The sequence below is a fragment of the Engraulis encrasicolus genome, chromosome 7 (genome assembly GCF_034702125.1).
Source record: "Engraulis encrasicolus isolate BLACKSEA-1 chromosome 7, IST_EnEncr_1.0, whole genome shotgun sequence".
Lineage (NCBI taxonomy): Eukaryota > Metazoa > Chordata > Actinopteri > Clupeiformes > Engraulidae > Engraulis > Engraulis encrasicolus.
The window spans coordinates 13636585-13651329 of record NC_085863.1 but is presented as its reverse complement, the minus strand read 5'-3'; the positions used below and the strand labels follow the sequence as shown (position 1 = coordinate 13651329).

The 14745-nt window shown below is 43.0% G+C and overlaps 1 protein-coding gene across 1 annotated transcript in view; it reads right to left on the bottom strand.

The window, feature by feature from the left end:
• Positions 1-1742: 1742 nt before the first annotated feature.
• LOC134453365 (protein unc-79 homolog) overlaps positions 1743-14745 on the bottom strand; it is a 77643-nt gene continuing 64640 nt past the window's right edge. The window contains exons 40-52 of the mRNA XM_063204241.1: positions 13940-14025; positions 12430-12603; positions 11896-11964; positions 10707-10817; positions 9866-9970; positions 9243-9320; positions 8251-8340; positions 6504-6679; positions 5732-5915; positions 5233-5436; positions 3445-3522; positions 2705-2746; positions 1743-1967 (exon numbers count right to left, since the gene is read on the bottom strand). Of these exons, the coding sequence (XP_063060311.1) occupies positions 1791-1967; positions 2705-2746; positions 3445-3522; positions 5233-5436; positions 5732-5915; positions 6504-6679; positions 8251-8340; positions 9243-9320; positions 9866-9970; positions 10707-10817; positions 11896-11964; positions 12430-12603; positions 13940-14025 (1574 nt within the window). The 3' untranslated portion in view covers positions 1743-1790. The remainder of the gene's footprint in view (positions 1968-2704; positions 2747-3444; positions 3523-5232; positions 5437-5731; positions 5916-6503; positions 6680-8250; positions 8341-9242; positions 9321-9865; positions 9971-10706; positions 10818-11895; positions 11965-12429; positions 12604-13939; positions 14026-14745) is intronic.

Sequence of the window (14745 nt, the reverse complement as noted above, 5' to 3'; positions counted from 1 at the left end):
TGCACAATCAGAAACATTGTGTGGACACTATTAGCTCTTAATTTGCATACTTGCACCAACTGAAGCTGTAAGAAACATGTAAAGCTATCAAACTGACTCAGGAATGGAAATTGGCTACAGCAAATGCTGGCAAATTATTAATGGGGCTGATAGCATGTAGACACAAAATAATGATTTAGTTGTGAGTGGATGGCAAAATACACTATATACAGTATATATCCCTTTTTTATATAGACAAACTATCTTGTTTGTACAGTATTTAATAGCTGTGATGCTTCCTGAGAAGCTCTTTCATTTAAAAAGATCTGATATAATATGACTATATGAATGATATGCTGTGAATGGTATGAATATGACTATATGATGATATGCTACACTTGTAGGTAATACCAGATATTCTTTAAAGGGACACTGTGTGAGATTTTTAGTTGTTTATTTCCAGAATTCATGCTGCCCATTCACTAATGTTACCTTTTTCATGAATAGTTACCACCACCATCAAATTCTAAGTATTCATTATGACTGGAAAAATTGCACTTTTCATACATGAAATCATGGTCCATGGTCCGCCATTTTGAATTTCCAAAAGTAGCCATTTTTAGCTGCAAAAATGACTGTACTTGGACCATACTAGAAAATATTTGTTTATTACTTAGTAAACTTACATGTAAAGATTACATTTGGCAATAGGCAGCCCGGTTTCAATGGGCAGAATAGTTGCAGTACCTTTTTTGACCATTTCCTGCACAGTGTCCCTTTAAGTATATAGAGATATGCCATTGTAATAAGTTGCTATGGGCACCTAACGTGACCAGGTTCCGGTCTGCCTAAAGGGGCGTGTCATAATACTCCTAGCATTGAATAGAGCAGTCCTTAGATCTGCCTAAAGGGGGATTTCCCCCCCTCCCCCTTGCAATAATAGAACCCGGAAACAATGGGCCAATGGAACCTCTCTCTTATCTACTCTCTCTGGTAATACCCTTTACTTTGCTCCTCCTAACCCCATGGTTCTTCTGATTGTATTTCCCTCGCCACTCACAGTTCATCATCCTCTATTTGTGCTCATCGAAGGGTGGATGCCTTTAACTTGATCGAAAAAATGTGTGTGTGTGTGTGTGTGTGTACGGTATGTGTGTAAGAACCTGGAGGATGGTAAAACATCAGCCTTTTCCCTGTTGGTCTATCAAGCAGTCCAGCTAAATAATCACCCTTCCCAACTTCAATTACTCCATACATAGTACATACAGTGCAAATATATTACATTATTTGTGAAACTTCAAATGCATACTTTAGACTTTGAACTTTTCTGTGGCAAAAACGAAGAGCCTTTCCCAGTGCGTCGCCTGGATTTCTCATGATTGCACACAAGTGCTTCAGGTAGAACTGGTGTGGGATTCACATTCACTTCACATGGGATAGAACTGCTGTTGGAGTGCACATGGGATAAAACTGAGGGGTACATATACTAAGAAGCTGTTTCAGGAGTAAACCAGGTTAAGTTAAGAGACCACAAAGTCAGAATGCACGCACATCAGTAGCACAGGTGCTGGACCAAACATAAGACAACTGAAAGGAAAGGAAAGCTCCGCAGCACTGATGCTTCCAAAATGTAATGGCACAGTGCCGTTATATTTTGGGAGCATCAAACAGTGTTGCAGACCTTTACTTTCCTTTAAGTTAAAAGGGCCAATCATCTGATAGAAGAGCCTGGACTCTCAATTTTCCTAAGAATTAACCCTAGATGTTGGTGTTCACATGGGGTAGTAGAACTGGCATGCGGCCTCCGAGGTTCACATGGGGTAGAACTGGGAGGCGGCCTCGGAGGACTGGATCTCCACCTGGGCCATCTTGAACTGGGTGCACTGGAGCCACTTCCTGAGGGCCTGCTGCTGAACCCCCGACCCACAGTGGTGGATCGCCCGGTTCTGGATCGCCTGCAGGCGCAGGTGCAGACCTGCTGACAGATGCTGTAGAGAGGCAATGAATAGAAAATCATTTGTAGCTAGCAAGTCAGAAGTGTACTCAGTCCCTACAAGGTAGCCTCTTGCTGCACAGGGGGTCGCCAACAGGGTTTGCTGAAAATAGTCAACTACATCATCATAACATTGCTATGACAGTACCCAGCAGGCTTGTACGAAATTCCGAATGGAAAGAATTTCAATTCAAAATAATGCCATAATACAAACACTAGGTGGTGCTATTACCTTGAATTTCTTTGAATTTAAACTACACCACCCATTGAAAGTACATAGAACACCACCATCTAGTGTTCGTATTATGGCATTACTTTGAATTGAAATTCTTTCCATTCGGAATTTTGTACAAGCCTGGTACCCAGAGCCTTTAGTAACATATTAAGACATAGCCATTACAATTTTGGTGACAGTATGGTTATAACATAGGCTCTATGCTAAGGGGTTAAGCAGTTAAGCAATTAACAGGTGTGCTGTTTGTTGATACAAAAGACGTCACTGTTTTTGTCTCACTCTGACCTGAAGAAGGTCCAAGAAGTACTTAGTGGATATGCCAATATAATAAAGACATTTTGCCTTGGTAATGAAAAGTTTTTTTTCTTTTCAACTACCTTTGGACAGAAAACTGTGATTATTAGGTCTGCTTGGAGTGTTTCTCTGTGTGGCCTTTCTATACAGGTAGGTGGTGATTGTCTACTTCTTGAAAAATGCTAAAGACAATAAGGTCTCACCTTCAAGTTAGATTGGATCATCGGTAGCCACATCGGGATGAGCTGTTGAGAGATGAGACCAACATTAGCAAGCAAAAAAATGAGCAAGCACAGCCCAGAAATATAAAATAAGACAAGAATACTCGGAAAATCAAAAGCTCAATTGTAACTGCTGGCCAAGTGCAAAATATCCATACAAGTATTTTTTTTAAAAGCCTTTTTAAAAAAATATCTTTTTGGGAGATTTTCAAGTTTATTGAGACAGGACAGTGAAGAGTGGGACAGGAAGCCAGTGGGAGAGAGAGACGGGGGAGGACCGTTCACCTGCGTCACAGTTCAATGCCCAGCCGAATAAGCCACGGCTGGGCCTTTAAAGGGACACTGTGAGATTTTTAGTTGTTTATTTCCAGAATTCATGCTGCCCATTCACTAATGTTACCTATTTCATGAATACTTAACACCACCATCAAATTCTAAGTATTCATTATGGCTGGAAAAAATGCACTTTTCATACATGAAAAGGGGGATCTTCTCCATGGTCCGCCATTTTGAATTTCCAGAAACAGCCATTTTTAGCTACAAAACTAACTGTACTTGGACCATAGTAGAAAATATTTGTTTAATACTTAGTAAACTTTCATGTAAAGATCAAATTTGGCAATAGGCAGCCCGATTTCAATAAGCAGCATAGTTGCAGTACCTTTTTTGACCATTTCCTGCACAGTGTCCCTTTAAAAAAAAACATTTGTGAGTGAACTTACTTTGACGAAGATGGTGGAGTTGCACTCCTGCAGGGCTTCCATCAGACTGATGACATGCAGACACACCATCTCCACCATCTATTGGACAGTAACAATTACACATCACATTAGTATTATAACACATAGTCTGAACGAGTCTGCATGAGTTCATAACGCATGTTATATTGTAAACATGCCATGAAGATTATCATGACCATTAATAACACGCTATTCACGTTTATGCCTGTTTCCATGAAGTGAATGCATGGATATTATGTAAGTCATATGTGTCAGAAACAGAATAGAAAAAAAAACTATAAAATAATTTTAAAAAACTACCTGCACAAAGTGACAAAAGCGATGAGATAGTATTTTACACCAAGAATGCAACACATAGCAGCTGTAGCCCCATAATGCATGTCGTTACACAAGTGACCTGCCGTAATAGTCATTAACTACCATAGTACTACACTACTATGACATAACACAGGGCCTTTAGCAATGCACTACAACTTTATCATTGTCATTCTAACACCAAATGTATGACGCCATGTCTTAGTGGGGTAGCCTTACTGCAGATGGACCCTTCGATGGGCCTTTGGGCTGAAAACACTCAATTACATAACAACGCTGCCATGACAATGCAAGTAGTCTTAGGTAAGCGATTAAGACTTGGTCATTACCATTTTGGTGGCAATTAGGTTATAATAGAGGCTCTGCGGTAGCCGCATAATGCATACCGTACGTACCACCAGTGGCACGCTGTAATAGTCACTGAAAAGTTTATTACCATAGTACAGTACTACACTTCTACACTGGCGTAACACAAGTTCTTCAGGCCCTCCTGCAAGCTACCAAGGATGGGCCCCTGAACGAAAAAAGAGGGCCTAATATCACGTGGAGGGGGCCTGTTTCTTCAAGTCAAGGGACCATGTGGGCCCCCCGCCTCGTATGGGCCCCCCTGCTTCGCGGGGGCTGCGGAGTATATTTACACCTCTTCACTACTATGACATAACAGAGAGCCTTTAGTAATGCACTGTGACTCTGTCATTGCCATTCTGGTAACTGCAAATTTATAACAGCATGTTTTAAGGTGATAAGGGCTAAACCTAGGGCTGGACAGGCCATCTGGCATAGTGGGCATTTCCCGGTGGACACCGCACCCTTGTGGGCCCCTATTTTCAGGAAAATAGGGGCCCACAAGGGTGTGGGGCCCACCGGGAAATCAATTCTGCGCCGCTAATTATGAGAGGCCCCTTCAAGCCAAAAGTGCCCGGACCCTATTTCTCCCCCAGGCCAGCCCTGGCTAAATCTGTCCTCCTGCTCACCTTACCCTGTTCTTGCTTAAATGTTCTCCTTGGAAGTTGCTTTGGTCAAAGGCGTCTGCTTAACCCATTGTGTCCTGGAGCGACATATACGCTGCATTAAGGTTCTTGAGATTTGAGCCGTTTCATCTAAGATGTGGGTACGTTAGAGCTGAATGAACACATTCTAGTGCAAAGTGAAGGTCCTAGCTTTTAAATGCAACTTTGTTTTTTTATGTGCTTCGGAGGCTGATATATTTAGCTTTTAATAGGGAGTGGGAACCTTTTCCCAAAAAGGGCTTAGGCTAAAATGGGTTAATAATGCTATGTAATGTAATGTAAATTCTGTAACTGCAAATTTATAATGCCATGTTTTAACGTGCTAAGGGCTAAACCTGTCCTCCTGCTCAGCTCAGCTCACCACTTTGTTGTGTGCCATGAGCTGCAGGATGCTGTAACAGTGTATTTTAACAGGTTAAGGGGCTAAACGTGTCCTCCTTCTCACCACTTTGTTGTGTGCCATGAGCTGCAGGATGCTGGGCGTGACCCGGCTCCAGAACTCCAGGCCCGTCAGGATGGCACTGGACGAGTACTCGTTGAGGTTCTGGTTCTGCTGAGCCGGGCTGGCAGCCGCCTGCTCACAGTACACCGTCCACAGCTGCGCAAACATGAAGGCATGGAACAGCGAACACATGTGCAGCACCGACGTCTGCAGAGAAGAAAGGACATTACATTACATTACATTACATTATATAAAATTAAATTACATTGCACTTAGCTGACACTTTTATCCAAACTGATTTCCTTTCTTTTGACGTCTGTAGAGGAACACAATGACATGACATGACCTGACATTATATTACATTACATTACACTTAGCTGAGACATTACATTACATTACATTACAATTAACTGACACTTTTATCCAGCTTTTATACTATAGCACAATTAAATCCCGACGCACTGTATCTCAAAGAACAGAAGGCATACAGTACAGAACGTACTTTGGATTGCTCTGGGAACCCGATGAGGATGACGATGAGGTGGTCTGCGATCTGAGATCCGGCGTCCAGGGGGATGGGCATGCAGGCGGTGGAGGTCTGGTGCAGGGCAACGTGGGTAAGGGAACCCAGCAGCAGCCAAGACAGCAGACGGATGTGGGACACACACTCAATGAACTCCTTTGGCCTGGGGGACGGGCAGAAGAACAGCCGTGTTATACCCAATCGTTTGGTAATTCATTACCAATTACATTTTACACCAAGAATCCAACACATAGCAGCTGTAGCCCCATAATGCACCAGTGGCCTGTCGTAATAGTCATTAACTACCATAGTACTACACTACTATGACATAACACAGGGCCTTTAGCAATGCACTACAACTTTATCATTGTCATTCTAACACCAAATGTATCACTCAAATTCATTGAGTGCGTTATATCCAATCATTTGGTAATTCATTGGTTCTTTCATTCAAAATCTGCTCACAACATTTTGATTTATCCTACTGACAAATGCAGACGAACAGACAAACAAACCAACGCAACTGAAATCATGACCTCCTTGGCGGAAGTAATGAATGTTTGCTCAGTCTTATTGGTTCTTTCATTAATTTATTCCTGAACTCTATCCCCAAACCAATACAGACGCCTAGACAAAACTCCCTAGGTCACAGCTGCCCACATACAGTCAAATAAACAATGTCTTTTGCGACTATTGCGGCAGTGAGACGTGCAAATCAGGTGCCTGGCGTTAAGTGGTGTTCCTCACTCACCCCTGCTGCAGGGCTGATGGCGGGTGGTACAGCCAGGGAAGATGTCTGACCACAGATCTGTTGTCACGGTGATTCCCCTTGCTGATCTCCATGGCAGCCACCTGTGCCAGGCCCACCTTCAGGTTGCCCCCGAACGTGTCCTCGTGCAGCGGCTGGCAACACGCTTTCATGTGGCTCTGGAGGGGCAGAATAGGGGTCAAGGTCAAGGTGCTATTTCCACGTAGCAGGATATTTTTTTTAGCAGGGTATTTTTTTCTCCTCTTGAGGTGTAAACGCAACATGTGGATAAAAATAAGTCCTCCATTGTAACAAATGCGTTTCAGCCCCCTAAACAGGATATTTTTTTCTCCTGCTTTTTATACCTGGATTTTAAATATCTGCTACGTGGAAACGGAAGTCGAAAACCAATGCAAAACCAATGCAACCAGGAGAAAAAAATATCCACATATAAAAATATCCAGCTACGTGGAAACAGCACCCGAGTCAAAGTCAGGACCCCGTTTCTCGAACGCATCGTTGCTAACCACTTAGCAACTAACTTACTAGGTTTCAAGTGGGAAACTGCGTCGCAGTCAAGTAAGTTGCTAACTTAGTTTGCAACAATATTGTCGAGAAACACACCCCAGGTTGATTGTTGAAGATTGATTGATTGATTGTTTTCAGGTGAGATTTGAGATTACAGTGCTTGCCCTAGACCCATTTATCATTTAACACTAAACTTATTTTGGTATATTTGTTAGTTAAGATATTCAGACAAAAGAAAGAAAAAATCCATGGTTGACACCAAGAGATGATCAGTTTGATTACAGAATCTGTGCCTAATTATAAACAAGTGGGGGCGTTGTGGCGCAGCGCGCTAAGCCCCCCCACCTTTGGGCTTGCATTGCCCATGGGGACCCCGGTTCGAGTCCGGCTGAGGTAATTTTCCAGCCCTACCACAGCCCTTATAAGAACAGCCTAGCCACTCGCTATCAAGCCCCATTGTACCAGGTGTTTGTATTAGATCTATGGTTTTTGGCTGCAGTTCCAATGAGTTCTCCACTAGTCGCGCATCGGAGACCAGAATGAATGGGACCCAATGGAGCTAGATGCTAAAAATCTTAATTTTCACCCAGGTCTCATCAACAAAGCTCAGATTTGAATGTCGTTCTGGAGATTTCAATAAGGGTTTCACTCAACAGTATAATAAAAAAGCACATATGTCCGTTTGATTTGTTACAGGAGGCGTTTTTGTTGCTCACTACTCGCTAGCATTTTGCTAAGGATGTGACGTCATAGACACTTAAAAATCACTTTTTAAGCATATGCGTGGCTCAAAAGATCTAAAACTCAGCCGTGGGTATTTTCTATATATAGTCTTTCGAAAGCAACATCCGAATTACACAAGAAAAAATCATATACTGAGATAAAGGCACCATGAGGGGTTTTGCTCCATAGGACTCCATTCATTCTGGTCTCCGGGCCACCACGTGGACAAGGGTGGAACTGCCCCTTCAGTTCTAAATCTGCCATAGAACTAATACAAACCTGCCTCGTTTCGGCAACCGGAAATACACCGTGAAATCAACCAGTGGCGTATCTGGTCTCTCTTAAAGAATCTGTGGCCCTACCCCATCTCTCCCTCACAACCGTTTCCTGTCTCCCCTCATACTATGCTGTCATAATAAAGCCCAAAAAGCCCCCAAAAAATGCATTAAAAACAGCTTTTTTTTTTTACAAAAAAAAGATGAACAGGTCAGGAGATCACCTTGAGTTTGGTGAGTGTGTGCATGTCTGCGATGAAGTCCAGCACTTCATTGATATACTGCCTCATGCACTCCATAGCAGCAGTGTTGCCCTGCGAAAGGATACATTACATTACATTACATTTCACTTAGCTGACACGTTCATTTTTTCAAAGCGACTTACAACTATTTTTCAGGGTATTGGTTACAGTCCCTGGAGCAATGTGGGGTTAGGTGCCTTCCTTGCTCAAGGGCACTTCAGCCATGGATGGAGGTGTAGGGAGAGGTCGGGGGGATTCAAACCGGCAACCCCTAGATTGAAAGACTAACTCTCTAACCACTAGGCCACGGCTGAAATATTAGCAATAGAGTTGATCAGGCCTGGACCGGGGGAGAAATAGGGCCCGTCCCGTATATATTTTTTTACAATTCTGAAAATAGGGGCCGACGAGGGTGCGCAGGGCCCACCGGGACATGCCCGCTATGCCATATAGCCAATCCAGCCCTAGAGTTGACGCAACAGCACAATTTGCTCACAAACATCTGAATAAACAATGAACAACTATGAATGAAGTTAAATGAAGTGTTAATGAATCACTGATCCATGTAATGCCCAATACAAAATATCCTTTAATTGGGTGTGTTTTGCAACTCAGAGTATTTACTCAATCTATGACACGGCATGGCACGAAAAAGTGAAAGATCAGAAGCGGGTTTGATTGAAGTGATTATTTGTTGGGCAATTGAAAATGCTTCATTCAAAGGCAGTGTTGCCAGATTGGGTGGTTACCCGCCCAATTGGGCTATTTGGAATGGCCGTTTGCGGGTAAAAACAGGAAAAACGGACCATTTGGTGTTTTTTTGCTGCTGTTTTATGGCCACAGAAATCAATGCAATTTGTTGAAATTGGGGGGGAATTTAGCGCATTTTGGCGCTTTTTCAGAACCTTTTTGGGCGGGATTTGATCAGACACATCTGGCAACACTGTTCAAAGGCACGAAAACAGAGAGCTTACTGCCGGCAGGGAGGAGATCATGTGTTTCTGCAGGATGGTGGACTCAGCAAGGCGGGTGCCAAGATCCGAGCAAACAAACTGAAACACAGACAAAAAAAAAGGAAGTTGAATTGTCAGAAATGAGCAAAAAGCTGATGTGAAACTCCTTTCTCCCAGGGAAGAAGAGCAAGGGTGTGTCACACACCGAAGCAGTCACAACACGTAACAAGTTTTTAAATCAGAGCAACTTGCAAGCGGTCTTTCAGGAAACCAATACAGGCCACTAAGCTAGTGGATATGGCCAGGGCTCGAGTTGTAGGGGGATGAGGGGGGATGCCATCCCCCCCAACAATGAAAATGGTCTAAAATCATCCCCCTCAATGAAAATGGTCAAAAATCATCCCCCTCTAAAATAGGCCTCCCTTCTTCACATATTGTGTTTCAAAATTGCAACATTGCACTTTTAACAACTACATTTAAAAAAAAATCTCGGGGGAGAAACCCCCGAACCCCCAATAATCAAAAACAATCTCCATCTCTACCATGACCATACCCCCTGCTTTGATTTTACAACTCGACCACTGGATATGGCCATAGTCTCATTGTGACACATTTACTGTAGTTGCATACTGTACATACAATACCTGGACAAGCAGCAGAAGATTGGTGTCAGGAAGTGGCGACTTGAACTTCAACGCTTGGAGTAACTCTAGCACAGCGATGCGAGAGATATAGCATCTGTCTCTTTCCTACAAGAGAGAACACATAAATATTGACACAAACAGTTTAACTATGAGTAATGAGTAATGACTTAGACCATGAGAATGTATGGAACACTTTACCTGATGCCCGTGTGATACGTATGCATCATGCATGTGTCATAAACACTATGTCAATGTCATAAACATTTTATGACTGTCATTAAATGACATTCGATTATGGGTAAAGATAGCCCAAACAATGTCAACTTTTTATGACCATAAAAGGTTTATGACTCGTCCATGATTGTGTCATGACACTGTTTTGACACTATTATGACACTGTTATGTCATACGTATAAGTATGACGCCGTCGTCAAGTAAAGTGTAACCAGAAGTAGCTACATTGCATCCAAAACAATCTACAAGTGTATAGCATAAGTACAGTATATAAGTGTATGTGTGTAAGTGTATATAAGTATAAACGTATAAGTATAGTATACAAGTATAGTATAAGGCTGGCCGCACATTGGCTCCGACAACACTGCGGCGCACTTTTGCTTCCGACAGAATTCGGACCCCCAAACCCAATTTCACATGAACATAGCATTGATAGTCAATGGGCGGCGCCGACAAAATAGAACTTGTCTCTAATTGCTATCCGACATCGGCGCCAGTGTGCGGGGTTCTATTGAAAACAATGGAATCTAATTTTTACGAAGCAGTGCTCAGCACTTTTTTCGGCGCCTATGTGCGGAAGCCCTTAGTATAAGTAAGAGTAAAGTACCTTGTTAAATGTTTTGTAGCAAAGTCCGCAGAGCTCCACCAGGTAAGACAGGCTGAAGGTGCTGTACTGGACCACAAAGCTCAGCAGCTTAGAGAAGGGCTCCAGGAGACTCTAATGAGGAGCAGAGGAGAGAGACAGGCACGCGATGGGTTAATATCATATCATATCATATCATATCATATCATATCATATCATATCATATCATATCATATCATATCACTCAGCAGCTTAGAGAAGGACTCCAGAAGACTCTAATGTAGACGTGGGCAAACTCAGGCCCGGGGCCACATGCGGCCCCTTGAGCCATTTCATGTGGCCCCCAGAGCCAGAAAGACAACTTTTAAATCCAAATTCAAACGGTTACTCAACATTCTTAAAATGCTACCTAAAACAAGAGTCTTGAGAATTTAAGATTAACCAAAGACATAGGCTTCATCTAAATACATTTAATTACAATGTGCAGAAATATCATTGCTGCCAAGTTACGTCAGCGTACACTGTTTTATTATTGACATGGGCAAGTTGTCTGTGGCATCCGGCCCTTCGGTCAATATTCTAAACCCAATGCGGCCCTCGGGCCAAAATAATTGCCCACCCCTGCTCTAATGAGTAGGAGAGAGACAGGCACGGGATGGGTTAATATCATATCAAATGGTGTGGTGGCGTCCGCGCCAATGTCTTATCCTGAGCATTTCGCTCTGTGCGTAATTCCAAGAGCAGAATAATGAAAAGGAAGAAAGGAGTCGCACACTGGAGCTGAATGCAAAATCATAGACTGTATTAAACAAAGCTGAAAAAGTAAATAAAACCAACAGACAAGGGACAAACGTTTCTGGTCTAGCCCATCATCAGTGTTCCCAGTGTTCCCAGTTTTTGCACTCAGCTCCAGTGCGCAACTCCTTTCTTCCTTTTCATTAATATCATATCACTCAGCAACTTAGAGAAGGACTCTATGGGGGGAGATACAATATACAATGTTTTTTACTTCAAAAGAAAGAAGTTTACCCCACACTTTCTTGACTTTATTCTTGCTTATTTAGAGCGAACACCGCGTTTCGCCTCTGTGTGGTGCCCCCCAGGACATTTGACGCCCTAGGCGACCGCCTAGTCTGCCTATGCCTAGCGACAGCCCTGATGAAATTTGACTGGAGGACTGGAGATGATAGATAACCATTGGTTTGTCACTCACCCGGGTAACACTGGTGGCCGGAATCTTCAGCAGACAAAGCATGACCCTGAACGCTGAGTCCAGTGGACACTACAACACACACACACACACACACACACACACACACACACACACACACACACACACACACACACACACACACACACACACACACACACACACACACAGGTAATGAGAAAAATGAACAGAATAAAATGGAACAGAATAGAGTGACATATTGTTTGCTCTCATTTGCTAAAGTTGATTTCATCCCCCTTGTCAATCAACTGCAATCAGGGAAGCTGACAGGGGGGGCAAAGGGGTCATTTGTACCGGGCCCTGGTACAAAGGGGGCCCAAAATTGGGGTTTACATTACATTATGTATTGGATGGGGGCCCTTTCAGATGACACGGGCCAGCGATTCGATTATTTTCGATAATGCCCCACGGTACGATGCGATTCGATTAAATGGCCGGCCCATACATCGATGCATCGACACATTTCGATTATTATTATTATAATATTTACACTGCCCTAATGAGTGTGTGAGCTACCTTGAGTGGCAGCACGGCGGGCAGCCTGGTGAAGAAGGTCTGGAAGTGGTTGCAGATGGAGCTCCACAGGTTGCTGGGTACGTCCATGGCCAGCGCCTCCATATACACTGCGATGTTCTCCAGGCAGTGCAGCATGGCGCTACCCGCCGGCAGACTCTTCTTATTGTTCAGACCCTGCATTACATCACATCACATTACATTACATTACATTACATTACACTCAGTGCTTAATTTGTCAAGCGGGAGGTCCCGGAGCGCAGAGGATGGGTGGCTCCCCCCCGAGGGGGGGTCTGTGATGTCTTTCCCTGAGGTTCCATCCAAGGTTCCGGAGCTCTCGTCTGAGGTTCCGGAGCTAGCTCCCCCTTGCTCCCCCTCAAATTAAGCAGTGATTACATTACATTACACTCAGCTGACCCATTACAACATCAACCAAGTGAGAATGCAACTACCTCCCGCGTTTACACAAGTTACTACTAATAATAAAAATAATAATAGTAATAATAACAAGATAACTACATCAACAACGCGAGAACGTAAGTAATGTCAGTTGACGCAAGTTACTATGGAAAACTGTTCTTGTTCAGATTAGTAGCCCCTTACCATACACCGTCCCGCCACTGGGATTTTCTAATAGTCACTAAAAAAAAACGTAACTACTGGTCCTACCCCCAATCAGGGCTTGACACTGGCACCTGCCAACCGGCCAAATTCTGGTAAAACTTGGCTGTGGCTGGTAACAATGTCAGTGTTCAAAAAGTGGGGAAGACGCGCTGACACTATCGCCTAAATAGGCTACTTAACAATTCTTAACTGGGTGCTGAATCCCACAAAAACTTGAATGAATAAATGAAGCGAAGGACAGCACTCTTCAGATTTCTTTTTTGTTTATTCAATAAACAAAAAAGAAATCTGAAGAACAATGTCAGTGTCACTAGCCAATTTGGCAGGTAGCTTATTCTATGGCACGACATATCAGAATAGCGTATATTCTGCACTTTGCCCCTTGTGTATCAATTGTTTGTATTTAAGCTCAAGAAAAAGCTCAGTTACTCAGTTTCTATTTGTTTTATTTCCATGTAGAAACCCATGGACTCATCTTATTGCTTTAAGCACCTCAGTTTCTGAGGTTAGATGTACAGCGTAATGGTAATTTTTATTTTATTTTTTAATCAAATTTGTGGCTAGTAGAATAGCTGGATGGCTAGTGACTCGGGAAAACCAGAAGCCACAGTGGCCGGCAAGCGAAAAAGTTAATGTCAAGCCCTGCCCCCAATGGCAGTGCACTGGGCCTTTACTGTAGTAATACATCACCACTTGGTAATTGCCATTTTGGCTACAGCTTATCTATAACAGGGGTAGTTTAGTGTCTTAAGGGGTTAATACAACAATGCAAGAGGGCAAGTAATTACCACGAGTAATAATAATGCCTTTCAAATGCAATATGCAGCGCCTGTGTGACCATAAAATTGCCTTTAAATGTTATCAGCCGTACTGCAAAGTGCAGCCTTACCTCTAAGAGCTGATTGAGAGCGGCAACAGAGCTCAGCTCATTGAAGTCAATGAGGGAGTTGGCCATAGTGCGAAGGAAACTCCCATCTAATGAGGACACAGGAACAGACAAAACATTTTTCAAGAAAAAAGTGTGAGGGTTTATTTTCGCACAAAGAAATGTGATGCTATTAGTATGAACTTCATTATTATATTATATTATTAGAGATAATTAGAGATTATTAGTTCCGAATCCGTCAGGATAATAGAGTTTTTCACAGGATCCGGGGCCGGCAGGATCTTAAAGTGTTTATGAAACGAAAACAAACGGTCATTCCCATTAAAGCCTTGTTTTTTCTGATAGCATCGATGAGACTTTGAACCCAATCATCCTGGAGGAACTTGTGAAAATGGCAACTCAAAGTGTGAATTCTGTGAAATTTGGTGTGACTAATGAGCTGGGCTGTGACATCAAAGAGGAGAGTCCCTGGTTTGCTAGTATGGCGATGTGAGAAAACAACACACATTTGATGGACCCACATCTTATAAAGGAACCAAAATTCTGATACAAACATCAGCGTGTCGAAAAACCACACATCCAACCTCATGAGAAAAAAAAACAGCAGCACAAATCTATTTCAGAGGCACTGATACATCTGCAGAAAGTGACATGTCTGACAGGCGAAGTGACGATTGTTGACATAGCCTGACAGTTCTCATGTTTATGGTTACGGTTGCTAAGGGCGCTTTGCCATGACCCAAAGATGACATGGCGTGTGTATTTGTTGACAAATGGGGGGCATTTTGATTCAATTGCGCGATATAGTG